Below are 17,146 nucleotides of genomic sequence, written 5' to 3' on the forward strand. Positions count from 1 at the left end.
TTAAACGCTAGAGATTTTATCCACTGAGTTAATAAGTTCAGATATCCATTCAGTAAAACGAAACATACAGTATATATATATCATTATAAAGAAGGGTTTAACTTATTCAATCGACTCATGATTTCAACTATATAAAATTACTAAAATCTCCACAAAACCCACTTCTCATAATGATCATATGCCCACTAGTGACTGACTCCATGAGGTATTTCCTGGAGTTCTAGTCAGAAGCAGTGACCAGTGGAGTTCAACCAGGTCTGTTGTGAGATAGTAACTCACTGAAGACATTGGTGAATGGTTGCTCAGTTTCGTGGATTGGTTGAAGTTAGACATTAACACTGTTGGATACCGGCTCAGTGGTTTAGTGGTTAAGCGCTCACCCGCAAGACTGATAGGTCCTGGGTTGGAATCTCGCGAGACGGGATAATGGATGCGCACTGCTGAGGAGTCCCACAATGGGATGAAACGGCTGTCCAGTGCTTCCAGGTTTTCCATAGTGGTTTAGACTCAATTGACTCATGATTTCAACTATATAAAATTAACTTATTCCATAGTTCATTATCTTAACAAGATTCTGAACAAAGGCTAATAAATAATTCAATCAAGATTGTAAGTAAGATAATTGGAATTCTTTTTTAATATTAAAAAAACAAAGAAACATTTAATGTATAAGTCTATATAATAAATATGTTAGTATAAAATGAAAAATAACTATAAATTGTTATATTGTATCATTATTAGTATTATTATCATTATAATTATTATTTCTTTAATAATTTGAATAAACTTAGAAACTGCTACATATGATAAATTAATTCAAGATTAAATTAAAATAATGATATAGTCTTAAAAATTATATAAATAACTCGTAATAAAATATTTATTTATTTTATATAGTTGAGATCATGAGTCAATTGAAGCTAGACCAACATGGAAAACCTGAAAGCACCGAGTGACCGTTCCGTCCCATTGTGGGAATCCTCAGCAGTGCGCATCCACGATCTCGCCTCGCGAGATTCCAACTCAGGGCCTATCAGTCTCGCGGGCGAGCCCTTAACCACTAGACCATTGAGCCGGCATTCAATGGTGTTTATGTCTAACTTCAACCGATCTACGAAATTGTGGTAAGTATTGAGATTTAATAGTTCATTAATGATCATTCTTATAAACTGATGAAAACAGAAATTGATAAACAATATACTCTCTGAATATCTTACACCTATACAGAAGATCAGTCTTAGATCGAATAACCTAGTGATATTACTTAAAAATGGGCTCAAATCCCATGGAGTGCATCACTTTCAATACGATTTCAGATATACCTTATTGATGAATGTCAGCTAGTATTGAAAGTAGGTTCAGGAACTTTCTACTGATTCCTTTCAAGTAATTTGAATGCATATAAGTAGATAATCTCATTTATATGCCCTGGTACGGCTGAGAGGGCGGAGAGTCCGTTCTTCCTCTCGAAATACTTTCACATGGCTACGCGTATATAGACTCTGCCAGGGAAGTCCTACTCACTGCCTTCTCGTGGCGGGGGTGTTGTTTACGAAATTGATAGGACAAAAAGCGAATGTCCGGCGCTTTAACCGGGTTGGTGGACACGGAAAGTCCACCTAGGGGAGTTGGGAAACCCTGATTCCGAGCCAATGGTGCACGTGGGCTTCAGTATCCTGAGGGAACAAATGGCGTATTAATCAATCGTTGATCACCGGCCTCCATGGGACTACATCTGCTCACGATGCTCCACTGTCTTGTGGATCAGATATTTAGGTCGAAGGCTCCCGGTGTGACCCCTTTAGAAAACTACCTGCTTCAGTTTGGGCACCTGGGCAGTATCACAGCCCTCACGTAAATCAAATGAGATTTGTGTGGCGCATATGTATCTGGTTCCCCTTTGTACCAATATTTATGTGTTTAAATAAATAAATAAATATGAATATTATATTTTGTATTTGTCAGAATATATCATTGACTATACTTTATATCTGTTAACTAAATAACTGTTTTTAATGGCTCTTTTTTCCTTTAAATAACTCTTATATTCTTAATTTCTATACTTATCCAATTATATTTATATTCCTGTTTAAAAGAATATCTACACTATGAAATAAGTATCTTTGTTTCTGTATGAACACCACACATTGTTAATGTAATAATTAAAAAAATATGGGAATGATGGGTAGTAAAGCAATAAAGCTAATTGATTTTGGCAATTCACAACGTTACATACTACTTAAACAAGTCATATGCTTCTTTTGTGGTTTTTGAAACGTTTAAGTTGCATCACATGTATAACTATGAGTATACATTGTCAACTATTAAACAATAACCAAATAGTTGTGGTATACTCTTTTGGTTACCTAATAACTTTCTACTTAACATTAACTTATGATGAAATTTACTTTTAGTTAGTAGGTTCTAGAAAATTCATGTTTTCTTTTTCTTAGAAGTTTAAAAATCAAATTAACCAAATTCTGGAGCTATGAATCACCTCATCTATTTAATGAACAAATTTGTTTTCTTACTATTTATCTCTAATTCTTAATAAAATAATAATTTTAAGGGACTAATGCAATGATTTTCACAGTCTATTATATCATACATTACTAAATGCATCTTTAAATCACGCAATACCAATTTATCAGTTTAATTGAAGGATTCAATAGTTAAGTGATAATAATAAAATGATAACAGTTTCAATCAAGATGATTTAGTTGTTGTTGTTGTTGTTGATGATGATGATGATGACGAAGTTGATAACATAGTGGAAGTGTTAATCTAATTTATTGATGATTCATTGATTAATATAATTTTATTCTCTAAGGTGAATATGTAGACAAAACAGAGATCGTGAACAAAACTAGTAAAGAATCAAAATAAATTCATTTCATTATGATAAAAGGAGGATAAACTTTTTAGAAAAGTGAGTTGAGTTAAACAACACCTTGAGAATTGGCAACAGTCAGTAGAAAAAACAACACAACCCTGATAATCGTAGAAGAATAAATAAAAAAGTATGAAAATAAAAGAATCCATCAAACTTCTGAACATAATCACATTGAAATTTATTTAATTCCACTTGATTTTAAGTGAGTAAAAAGAAATGGAGAAGTTTTCAAAGTATAAAGATAACAACATCTAAGAAGAAATTGTTTTCGTAGACCTTTCTATCCACTAATGTAATTTGTTCTTTCATAGTGATATAGTATTCACTTTCTTTTCTCTTTTTCTTTTGTTACTGAATATTAAACGACAATATTAAATAGGTTCTAGGTTAATCAACTCAGAATAATTTTAAAAAAAATAAGAAAGACTAAATTCTTAAGAGTATTACATCAAATGAAATACAGTAGATGTATTTTCATCCTGATGTGATTAGGCAAACCTTCGTGTCTAGGGAATCGATGAGTCATTATTTATTAGAAAATATAGTCGAATAAGTCTTATATATATAACTATTCGTCAATGTTATAAACAATGTTGTTATTGTTAATGATGTGAACAGAAATGCTGAATCATCAAATATAAATTTAAGTGGAATCTGATTTTCATCTAGACCTTTCCTTTTTCCTCTTGCTCAGTTCTTTCTTTTTTTGCGTAGGAAACAAATATTTTTTTTTGTTTTGTGTTTTTTTCAGCATCCATTTAAATCTCCTTTAATTATTTCTTATAGACAAACATATACGAAATGTTGTTTAGGAATTTATTTTTTTTCGAAGTGATTTTTGTAATTCATAATTAGTTTATAATTTTTTAGTCAACAATTAATGAAGTGAGATGTTGGTAAAAACAAAATAAACTTTTAAACTCCTTTAGTATTGTTTGTTTGAATCTTCCCATTGATGTTTAGGATTGTAATTGATCAGTCTCTTATTGGCATACATGCATACTGTGTGTATTGCCTCGTTATAGCCTAAATTCACAAGCATGGTAAGCAGAGATGGATAGTGGCTAGCAGTGGAATCCAGGACACGCGTTTCGTTCTATTTGGGACTTGTCAGCTGGATGTACCTGCATCTCAGCTTTGATGTTCACTCTAGGACTCGAACCCAGTACCTTTCGCTTCAAACGCCATCGCGTTATCCACTCAGCTACTGAGTCCTGATAGCCACTTGCTTGTGCAATGAGGTGAAGTTTGAATTCAATTAGTACTGTTTATTTGAATCTTCCCATTGATGTTTAGGATTGCAACTGGTGAGTCTCTTATTGGCATATGTGCATACTGTGCTTATATTCTCGATATAGCTTTTATTCACAAGCATTGTAAACTTTTAAAAAAAATATAGTTAATCTGTTTTATCAAATTAAAATGACCTTATTATATGATCTAATAGACGCCAAAATAATTAAATATGTCACTTCAGAGCAATGGTACTTCAGATTGGTGTTGGTTAGTTACTTAGTTTTAAGTTGTTAATATTAAAATATTCAACTGAAAAGTTACTGTCTAACCAATTTAAAATTAAGTTAAAAGGTGTAAGTGATAATCAAGATGGATAAATCTTATTTAAACTGATAGTTTTTCCCGAAAATCGTGTTATCATATTTCATTTATTTATAAGTCGCTTTGAATTTCATGACTCTATTAAACTACTAATTTCATATCTTTAGTAACCTGAAGATGATTTGTGGTAAATTAATGACACCACTATTTATATTGTGGTGTATGATACTTATTCTGACAGAAATAAGGAGTATGTAGCATCGTTCGTAAGTGGAATGTATGACAGCATAATTCAGCAATATATTTAATTAATGAAACTATGGAACTGAATTAACAATTTGTTTACTTTTGCTTACAAATAAATAAAGTTTGGTTTTGCCTTAATCAACTTTAGTTATTCCTTTTTTATATACACACTTTAAAAATATAGTTATATATCAGTTTGCAACATTGACCGTTATGTTAATAACAAATAATCCCATTATTTATTCCTATATATATCACTATGATGTTGAAATAATCAGTTGTAGTGAACAAAACACTAGTTGTGACAATCGGATGTATATAAGCACAAATTGCAGACTATCTCACTAAATCTGATAACCATACAGTAAACAGTTAATTTGCAAACTATCAATCAATTGTCTCAATCTTAACTGTTCCTTCTGCAAATATCAGTCCATCTTCTCTGATTTCATTGTTCATGCATTTTCCTACCAATTGCGCTTCATTCCTGTTCGTTCCTTATCGATCTTTTGCCAAAATACATTCTATATCTGACCGTCACTACATACTAATTATATGGATATAAGTAGACCACACCACAAGTATTTAATAATTTATACAGAATTGACATATTTTAAAATAAGTTGACGCAAAGAAATCTTTACATTGTAACCGCCTACGTCTATTGTATTATAAGATAGATAATCAAACTTATATCCACAAAATAAATAAGGAAATATCAAGTTTAAACATTGTTGATTTCACAAAAATAATTGAAAATGTGAAGGAAAAAAATGTGTAAATACCATTGTTTTAAAAATACAAAAAGGATTTGCATTTATATGATAAGTTAATCTAATAGTATCAGAACGAAACAATGATGTCCAACTGAATGATATCTACATTACTAAAATTATAAATTATCATAATTTAATCAAAAGATTGTTTGTTTTCTTCTTTCTTTGAAGTTTGATTTTATAAGTATAATGTAAATTTGTGGAGACTGTAGAGTTTTCAAAATTTAAATCAACGAAATGATCTTAGCTGAATTATTGTTGAAAACCTTGACGCACTGAATTGATTGAAATTTGACATCCACACCACTGGATACCAACTTACTGGTCTAGAGATTAAGCGTTCATGCGCTAGACTGGACATTTTGAGTTCGGCTCCCAGATGCAGAGCCATAGATGAACATTACCGAGAAGCCCTCCATAGGACGAAATGACCGTTCAGTGCCTCCCAGTTTTCAGTGACAGTTCAACTGAGTAACTCAGTTTGTGTTTTAAATTATAATTTTTCTAATAAACATATTTTTGTTATATCCAAATGAGTAGATAAAATGTATTTCTGACGTTTCGTGACTTAATGCAGGCTATTTCTTTACAGAAAATAAATAACCGACATCAAATTAACACAACTCTAAACAGTGCCATTAAATTGTAATATTTAAACTTGTGTTAGTTTTCTGTCGGTTATTTATTTACTTTGAAGAAGTGGCCTGCATTAACTCACGAAATGTCTGAAGTACAATTTTTCTACTCATTGGGATATAACAAAAATATATTTATTATTAACTCTCTACCTAATGCTTAATTTGTTCGAAACAATTAAGTCCGAACTTATTATTGATGCCTACATAATTTTTCAGTTTAAAGATTAGAAGGAAAGTGTAGAAAATTGAAAGTGATTGTTTATGATTAACTTAACCTGACTGATAAGTCATCAAAATAAATGTTAATTTTATTAGTGTGCTTAACTGTAACCAGGTTTAAAAATTGTTCTGACCTTTGCAATATACAGTTCTGATCTTTAAATCTCTTCAATATAAGACCTAATAAGGTTGTTACAATCGTTTCTGGATTACATTTACGGCAAATAGTGAATAGAATCTTTTTCAAGGATCGAACCACTGAACTTTAACTGAGCAAACTTAAATTATTGTGTCAACAGAGAGATATCCAAATCTCAGTGTGCAGCTCTATGAGAATTCACTGCTGGGGAATTTAAATTTCACCACTCAGTTTTCAACAGCTCGTTTATTGATCGATTCATGAATAAAAAGGTGACATTTTTAAATATATATACAAATACAGTTGCTTGTCATTGTAATGAATTACTCAGATAAAATTATACAGTCATCTTTTGAGATAATCTCTCTACCATAAGAAAATAATTCTTTTAAGTATCATGATCAAATCTTCGTCGAACGCGACGTATTTTTATGCTAGCACATATCTTCTGTGTAGAATACTAGAAAATCTGAAAGTAAGTATTATTTAATATGAAAACTTGAAACGGCAATGCATGTTACCACTTTATATTATTTCAACCAAACATTTTGATCGACAAGTATCATATTCGAGGAGGATTGATTTAAATCTCAACTGATTACTTAATATCTGTTCAAACACTTGAAACACTGAATATAATTAGATATACACAATCATAAATTAGGGGTTTATAAACATTTAGCATTGTATTTGATCCCAAACCATGAATTACAAACCGATAAAAATTGATCGACAGAAGTTCTTTTGTTTACACATAATGGTAATAATTATTTACTTATATTTTGTAGTCCATTTTCATAATGGTCATTTACGGAATGTTTTATTGTTTATTACGTAATATACCGTCAGTGAATTATCTCTTATTATTTCATCTTTAACAAATCATAGAAACGAAATAAAATTACTACAGATGAATAGACAAGTATATAAATTCAAATGAAGCTTAAAGGAGATTTTTCTATCATATTACATCATGTTTCTTTTCTTTCCTCATATGTTTTTCTAGATAATTCAGTAGTATTTGTTCTCTTGTCTTATAAACACAGAAAAAGGATAAGTAGAGAATGAAAGAAAAAAACTATTTCATAAATATTTATGTTGTTCAAAATAGAATGTATAACGTATACACATGAACAAATTTGTGTTCTTTCAGTTCATTTGCACGTACTTTGAATAATTAGAAGTATAGAAGAAAAAAAACGCCTTGAGGAGAAATTGACATAAAAAAGAAATAACTAGGAAGCGAAAAAAAAACTGTGTAAGGAAGAAATAAAGATGAAGAAAGAGTCACTTATAATGGAAATAGGAATATTTATTAAAAGGTATATAGTGTAATAGAACTCGTTCTATAATTTAACATCTCTTTATTTGTCTTTAGTTATTTACGTTCAAGCATATATTTTGTAAGATGTAAACAATAACCATACTTAATTCATAATCTTCATTTTTACGTAGGCATCATTTATTTGGCTGTTATATTTTCCTCATAGTTTAAACAAAGTTTTGGCTGATCCTTTTAAATGATCCATTTTATGTTTATCAATGTAGAAATGAAGAGAACAATTAAATACCTTATTTTTTATTAATAAGTATAGGCAGGTGTTTATTAACAGTTGTCTACGCAAGATACTTCGGATTTGTTGGTCAGATACTATCAGCAACATTCTACTGTGCGAGACAACAAACCAGATTTCAGTTGAGGAAGAAATCAAGAAGAAGCGCTAGAAGTGGATAGGACAAACACTGAGGAAATCACACAACGTCGTCGAAAGTCAAGCCCTCACATGGAGTCCTGAATGCCAGAGGAAAAGCGGAAGACGAAGGAACACATTAAACTGAGAAATGGAGACAGACATGAGAAGAATGAACAAAAGTTGGATAGAACTAGAAAAGAAGGCCCAGGACAGAGTGGGTTGGAGAATGCTGGTCGGCGGCCTATGCTCCATTGGGAGCAACAGGAGTAAGTAAGTAATAGTCATATTATCATATTGATCAATGTTTTTTAAGTTAAATAATATCAGTATATAAAATAATGGTTTGTCAATCATATAACTTACCGAGCATTATTTCTTTATTACAATCATATTTAGCTATACCAAATGCAGGTTGTCCACCAGGATCACAACGATCTACAGTAAATTCCCAATAATGTACACCTCTTGATAAACCAGTTGAACCAAGAATTACTCTATCTTCAGATAGTTGACTAGTAACAGTTCGATTTCCATTTGTAAGTAAAATTTCTGGTACGGAGGTATGAATATCCAAATGAAACCAAGTAACTAATATAACAGGAAGTAAATATAAAACAAAATAGTGAATTTTTAGAAAGCTAAATAAAAATATTTTTTTAGAAGTCAAATACGAAACTGATTTATGTGAACGTTAAACTAATTTTAAATGGATCCGAAACCAGAGATTCGGTAGAAAGAAATAGCAGTTGAGTATTTTGATAAAATAAAAAATAATTTCCGTGAATAATACACTGTTAAGATCTTCATTTCCTTGTGATAACTTGATAAAAACCAATATTAGACCATTCTGTCTTGAGTATTGATGGAAACTCATCAAGTAACATGCAGTATAACCATTAGTTTATATGACTTAACATCATATTTAATTTCAAACTGTAGACTCATCATGCTGTTGAATGGTAACTAGAATACAATTTATTTAGATGGTTATCTACTAACTATCTCCATATGTCTGCTAATAAAAAATTATTTCAGAATTTCATTTGAGCTTTTTGTCTATACTTATCAAACTTGCTGGAGATGTCATAAAATGGATGACTCAAAAATGTTCTTGTTAAGGTTGAGTCATATACATACATATAAATTTGAAACTGTGAAACAAATAAAATGTACAAATCACAGTCATCAATTTTTGAAACCGGTAACAAATCACCTTTTTTTTCCTCAATTTAAATTTATTCAGTTACCATCATTTGTCATTAAATTAAAAAGTAATAAAATAAAACAATATTGGAAAGTTTCAATTATCATAAATTAAAGACAAAGGCTTCATAATAATAATAGTTTCATAAACAATATTCCCATTTTGAAATGTTTTACCGGTTTTGTCAAGTATATAAATTAATGATATTGTTGTGAATAAAAACAACAGGCAAGTTTAGAACATTGGAAACTAAAAGATTTACATGACATTTTATTATACTGAATCAGCATTGTTTCTCGCTCTCTCTTTTCTTTTTTTGTTTTTCTTGTCACATGTTTTCATAGAGAGATTTTTCTAGAAAATGTCAAGATATAGTTTTGTGTTTGTCTTTTTTTCTACTTATTCCCTTGGTGTTTATATTGACAAAATATATTTGATTTTTTATTATGAATTTTTTTATGAAAATTGTCCTAGTTCTGTTGGGATTTTATTCTACTGAACCCACATTATCAGTATTATGTATAAACAAGTGGGTATATTTTGATAAAATAACTCGACTACTGTTAAAAATCAAAGAGCACTGTATAGTTATTTCAGTCTAATATGGAACTTGTCAGCGGCTTAATGATTGGATGTTTACATGCCAGACCAAAGACTCTAAGTTCAACTCCCTGTGGTAAGGTTGCAATTATATACTAAGTACGAAACCCATACTAAGATGAAATAGTTCTCCAGTGATTCCCGACTTTTATATATGATCTATCTAAGATCATTTCATGTTTTAAACATTACAAAGAATAGAATTAGCCCTTATATGTAGAAAATGAAAAATCATAAAATACTGAATATAAATGTGATAAGCGTTTGTTAGCAGTGGATTTATATGTCCTGCAAGATAGATAAATTAACATAAACAATATGATCATCATAAAACAGGATATTTATGTTTTTTATCATCACAAATTATGATATTTAATGTGAATTACTTTTTTTATTTCATAAAAAGGAGTCTATTCTATCTTGTTCAGTGCACTTTTTTTATTGATACTAATATAGTTTGGAATATTGGAGTTTTAGGAACCCATTCGAATGTTAGTATATTTCTATGGATTATCAATAATACCATAAACTTCATTTTGTATTCTGACGTTTTATGATGATAGCAGATAAATTTATTTATGTTAAAATAATACTTACGTATATTTTCATATTATGTGAATAAATTATGTCGTCTAGTTAGGATTTTATCAAATTTTTTCGTACAGTTCTGTAATTCACTGAGATCAACTTAACAAAAATCAGATCCCTTAGTTCAGTGATGAAATATTCAAAATGATTGAGTAAAATTTAGATATCAACTAGCCAATTTGTTCAATTTGTTTATTCTGGGTAGCGTTTTTTTAGCAAAGTTGTTTTACATGGGATGGGGTTGCCGACCCCATGCCTAACCCTCCTCCTTCTTTTACCCGGTGTTAGGACTGGAATTAGCCCTGGAAGAGCTACAAGCCGCGCACTTTTGGGATCCTGAGGAGAAACGAAAAAGAGGAAGGCCAAAGAAAACACTGCATCGAGAATCAGTATTGTTTGTATGTACTCCGGTTGAGTAAGTTTGTCATTTTTATTACGCATGTATCCCTATAATACTCATACCTCTGAACAGCCGAAGCTTCAGTAACATCTGCGAGTATTGCAGCCAATAATACTGGTGCTTTTATTATACAGTTAGCAGCAATTATTATAATTTGCCTTAGTCTCAATCCGGAACGAGCGAAAAAGTTTTCTATCCTAGCATACTTTTCCCTCAAGCATATATTACATCGAAGGACAACATCACAGTAGTCTGCACAAGGTCTACAAGTCATTTGATTACCGGAATTACAAATAAAGGAACTTCTTAATAGTCCAATGTATTGTAGCTGCTTAATTGTCACGTCTTCTCTAAGATCCTCTGTGAACCGATCGTACATGATATTGGCGCTGTGACTTTGAAATCCCTCAAACGCTTCTGATTGACTCGTCCATAAATTACGGTCTCGCCGAAATGACATTTTACAAATATAATAAACTGAGGAAAGTGTTTTTTTCAAACTATTGTCATTTAGAAAACAAATTAAAACAGAAAAAAACCTCGAAAAACTGAAGTCGAGTTTTAGATTTTTCATCAGTTACTACATATCATCCTGTAAAGTATTGATTAAAAATTTATTAGATCTGATTACGTGCTTATTAAAGGTTAAATCATTGAATGAGATGAAATAAGAAAGGCTAATCTTTCTAACTTCAATTTATTCGTGCTATGTTCAAACTGTCATTCAATATCATTGTTAATAACTATCTCAAATGTGTTGTGACTGAACTTCATTGATCATAAATTTACATTAAAATTTTAGTAATTTATTGAACACATATGATTCCTATTTTGTTGAGTAAATTTTGAACAATGATTAAACAGTAAAATTCACTTGATATCGTCTGCTTGGATCTCCCCATTGACGTTTAGGACTATAATTGATCAGTCTCTTATTGGCATATGTGCATATCGTGAGTATAGCCTCGATATTGCCTCAATTTACAAGAATTATAAACAAAGATTGATAGTGGCTAGCAGTGAAATCTAGGAAGCGCGTTTCGTCCTATGTGGAACTCGTCAGCTAGATGTGCCTGCATCTCAGAGTTGGTGTTCACTCTGGGACTTGAACCCAGTACCGTCCAATTTAAACGCCATTGCGTTTTCCACTCAGCTACTGAGTTCTGATAGTCTCTAGTTTGTGCAATGAGGTGAAGTTTAAATTCACTTGTTATTGTTTACTTGAATCTTCCCATTGATATTTAGGACTGAAATTGATCGGTCTCTTATTGGCATATGTGCATACTTTGCATATTGATTCTATATTGCGTTAATTTACATGCAACAGTATTCATTGTAATTTAAATCCTAATTCTATAGTAATTTAATGTTATACTCAATTAAATGGGTTTTTTTGTAGACACTTAAATAGAATGATAAATTTATTATAAAATAAAGTTTTTTCATTAATACCAATAAACAAAACAATTTTTGTATTTTCATTTCTCTTTTTTAATGTTATTATTTGTCTAAATCAATAAAAGAAGGAGTGTCATACTAGGAGGAAACGGTTGTCCAGTGCTTTCAGGGTTTCAATCGTGATTTAGCCTAGATCGACTTATGAAAACACAATTCTTATGTTTTCATCTCTCTTTTTTGATGTTATTGTTAATGGTATAAAACAAAAAATATAATTTTGTTTTACAGTCAACGAAATAAATATTACATTCAACCTGAAGTATTTTAGATGAGTTAACTTCAAGGAAATAATTGACAAAAAATACATCTTTCAACTATTCATTCAAATGAAATAATTTAAGTGTCTACATCTGTCTATATGGAAATTGTAGGATGAAATGAATTCAGTTAGAATGGATATATATATATAGTTTTGAGATTATGAAAATTATCATTCTCGTCTGAAAGTCTTTTTTTCATTTTTTGTAAAAAGAAAAAAAACGGGATTTAATGAGGTTTACCAGTTAAATCTACCCTTAGCTACAGAAAGATTAGTTAGATGTAGTAAGCTCTCTTTTTTTGTAGAATTAAATCTCATCATTTATTACGTAATTTAAATATGGATTGAAATAGAAATGAATTTAAATCCTAATTATCTAGTAATTTAGACAATAATGATAAGGTAATTTAAATATAGATCAAATCTTGTACATTGAAGTGAAAATAATTCCCCCCTTTTTTCAAAGAAATTAATTTCCCTTTTTTTAGATTTTGAAAAATAAGGAATTTTTCAGTGAATTATTGTTTCTAATAATTTTTTTTATTCATTTTCTAATTATAAATTCATCATAAACTTTCCTTTTAAAATTCCTACTTACAGACTAAATTAGGTGTAATTATTATAAGTATAGGGTTATAGAGATTACTGAGTTTCCATTGAGATCCCGAGTCGATCAATGTTAGACCACTATTGAAAACATGGAAGCACTGGACGGTCATTTTATCCTAATGGTCTTGAGGTTGAACGTTCTCATGCGAGATCAAAGATCCCGGGTTCGATCCCAGACTGCGGGACCGTAGATGCATGCTGCTAAGAAGTCACATACTAGAATAAAACGACCGTCCAGTGCTTCCAGGTTTTTAATGGAGGTATAACATTAACAGATGCAACTATCTTTATTTTGGGATAGAAGTAACTAGCTCCATTGACGTCTATGTCTATATGAATTAAATAATTTTATAACATAATATGGTGTTAAAGAAAGAATTTAATCGTTATTATAATCTACCAACTAATCTTTTGATGTATTTAAAAAAATACTGAGTGAGAAAGAATTTTTCGTCAGACAGTATTTTTAAGCTGAATAAACTTTCAATCAAATTAGATAAATTGACGTCACTGTAGACTTTATCTAAGCTTAGATGGCTGGTGATATATATGGGGTAAGTTATTGCTGTCTATAGTTACTGTACAGTGGCAAAACCATACAGGGGAATAGTTGCATTCTGCAAAGTTAAGAGATAATATCTATGAGTGCTGTACGTGTTTGGATTTCTAAAGTAGAATCAGTTTCCCCATAATTGTAAAGGAACCGTTTAAAAGCATAAAAGAAATCTAATTATCGAACGTTTTTTTGTCTTATAAATAGAATAAAATTATATGCCTTCTACATTATTAATCTTACCATTGTCACTATTTTCTTATATTAAATAACTATTTTAGGTAACTTCTTTTTATAGAAACTTTTTTCATAGTTGATTCGCGGTTAGAACTATTGTGAAGTCGAATACACGGAAAAATGTGTCCAATCATGATAGTGAAACTTGCTAGAAAACTACTTAATAAATCAAGTTATTTTTTTAATACAAAATTTCAAGTGGATTTTTTGTCTATTGTCTCGTTTTATTTACATATATACGTAACTATTTCCACACTATGGGTAAATATTTATGTTCAAACTACCATATATCAACTAGCTTAGTACTAGTTAAATGTAAAAAAATAAGTCTTTCATTGAACAAAATGAAGGCTATTAGTGGAGTGATTTTTCAGACATCTCCTTTGTACGCAGAACATTAGGTAAACATCACTGAAACTTTTTTTCGGATTAATAAATAGCAAATTTTTAGTCTTTTGAAGTTTCCTAAAACTATTGCGATCAATCAAGAGAGACCAAATTTATGAGTTCAAAAAACCACCATCGTTAATCTGTAATTTTCTTGATAGCATACACTTCATTTTGTCATATGATAATTCTTTGGATTCTTGTTTCTAGTTAAGCTACTTTATCATATTTTTTTTCAACTCTATTGTATTTCACTAATTTTGTGCACTTTGAACTACCTGAAGTTTGCCTATTTTAATTTTGATTCCTATCTTATCACTGATGTGTTTTTTTTATGTTACTCAAGCAGCATTTTGTTCCTTTCGTATTATTAAATATTTCAGTATTTTTAACAAGGCTTTGTTTTTTAGATTTGGAATACTACCAATTGTAAGCTAGTAATGAGGATTTATCAGAATAGGGGTTTGTGGAGATTGTAGTAATTTAAGAGTTGAATTCATGAGTCGAGATGTCGTAGTAATCTAGTGTCTAAGCGTTTGCGCGTGAGACCGAAGGTCTTGTGTTTGAGTCTCTCCTGCGAGATCGTGGATGAGCGCTGCTGAGGAGTCGAATACTAGGGCGAAACGGGCGTCTAGTGCTTCCAGGTCTTCAATGATTGTCTGGCTTAAATCGACTCATGAATGAGAATTTAACAAAATAAAGGAATTCGTTTATCCTTAACTAATTATTCCTGTTCTCCGAAGGTTATTAAAGAGAATTGTGTATGAAATACATCCAACTGTCTAAATTATTTATTTGTCGATTTTTTTTGAATATTTCACTTGAATTACTTATTAAGTACTGAAAACAATTTACAGTTTACATTGTACATCAACTCACAATCTGACGTCTGTAGACAAATTCGTTCACTGTATTGGCTTTCACCAGCTTGATTGTGTGCTTTAACGCGAGCACGATAGACGGAACGAAAGTGTAAACCTTCGACAGTGCACATTGTTTCAACACCCCGATAAACTTTCTAAATATGAACAAAAGTAATTTTAAAAAAATATGTAAATTATGAAAATCTCGTTAAAAAAACCTGTAGTAATTATATAAATGATTTTGTAATCATATTATTTAACGGTTCGTTAATTCATAAATGATTACGAAAATCGGTTTATTTGAATTTGAAGTAATAATTAGTGAATTATACAACAAAATTCAATGAATCGTCAATAATTTCAGGAATTTAAAAGTTCTAATTCATCAGTATGAAACAAAGTCAAAAAAAATCATTGGGAACATCTGGTAGTTTTCTTTCTCAGATGGCTATAACTTATAAAGTATTGAACCAATATCATCTACATAATATTTACTAGCATTTCACAGGCTCACCTCTAAATATATTCCTAAAATTTAAAACATTAAAACTACTGAAAAAAATCGAACAGTTTTTCGGAATATTATGGTATCGGTAGATGTTTGTAAAGTAAGTCAAAGTTATTTTAAAGATATAAGTTTTGAAGAGTATGCTTGGAACGTTAAGCATCTAATTTTTTACTTTCAATCACTTATCAGTAAATTCTGTGGAAAACTGTATATTCCTTGCTGTTCGAGAAATTCTATGAAACAGAATATATATTATCTGAATAATACATGAGCGATTTTATATAGTTGAAATCATGAGTCTATTGAAGCTAGACCACCATGGAAAAACCTGGAAGTACTGAACAGCCGTTTCGTCCTATTGTGGGACTCCTCAACAGTGCGCATCTACGATACCGCCTTGCGAGATTCAAATTCAGGACCTATCAGTCTCGCGTGCAAGCGCTTAACCACTAGACCACTGGAGTTGGACATTAACACCGTTGAATGCCGGCCGGCTCAGTGGTCTAGAGGTTAAGCGCTTGCACACGAGACTGATAGGTCCTGGGTTCGAATTTCGTAAGGCGGAATCGAGGATGCGAGCTGCTGAGGAGTCCCACAATAGAACGAATCGGCCGTCTAGTGCTTCCAGGTTTTCCATTGTGGTCAGGCTTCAATTAACTCATGATTTCAACTACATAAAATTACTAAAATCTCCACAAAACCCTCTTCTAACATATACAATTGTAAAGTCGAATAAATGCCATTTAGACAAAGGATATTTTAAACAAACTAATTGTTCAGGAAAAAAACATAATTTTACTAAAAAAATTGCGAAAAACAAAGACATTTAATTTACTTTAATTGCCCATCTATCGCTTACTCCTTATTTAAGTATCAGCTAAGAAGAATATAATTTATAATAGTTGTCTTGTGAAATACTTCAAATTACATTGTGTTTTTCTGGTTATGTTTACTGTGTTTTAAGAGCCGGTTCGGTTACATATAATTTTGATATCAACTGAATGTAATCTAATGACCTATTACCAAAAGATCGTTGAAAATAAGCGATAATATTTGAATGAGAATAGAACTGAATCGTTCTCTTTTACTTTCTAAGTTTTCCTCAATATTTTTTTTATTCGAGTAATCATAATTATCAGGAAATTCGATTGTTTTTTGAACACATAGTAAATGATTAAATTAGGAAAAAAAATTAGGGAGTGAAATTATTCACACAATTGGGTAAAAAAAAGGCTTATTCTCTATTTACTACTAAATATCTAACTCTGCCCATGGGCTTGAAATATATATGATACATGTATGAATATGTATATTCATG

At 30.7% G+C, this 17,146-nt stretch overlaps 1 protein-coding gene across 1 annotated transcript in view; it reads right to left on the reverse strand.

Moving 5' to 3' along the window:
* Positions 1-17,146, reverse strand: part of Smp_175720 (tripartite motif protein trim9, putative) — a gene marked incomplete at both ends in the record, with an annotated part of 44,081 nt that overhangs the window by 1,963 nt on the left and 24,972 nt on the right. The window contains 2 exons of the mRNA XM_018791950.1: positions 8,526-8,750; positions 15,337-15,475. Coding sequence (XP_018644859.1) covers positions 8,526-8,750; positions 15,337-15,475 — 364 coding nt within the window. The remainder of the gene's footprint in view (positions 1-8,525; positions 8,751-15,336; positions 15,476-17,146) is intronic.

The sequence above is a fragment of the Schistosoma mansoni genome (assembly GCF_000237925.1).
Source record: "Schistosoma mansoni, WGS project CABG00000000 data, chromosome 1 unplaced supercontig 0010, strain Puerto Rico, whole genome shotgun sequence".
Lineage (NCBI taxonomy): Eukaryota > Metazoa > Platyhelminthes > Trematoda > Strigeidida > Schistosomatidae > Schistosoma > Schistosoma mansoni.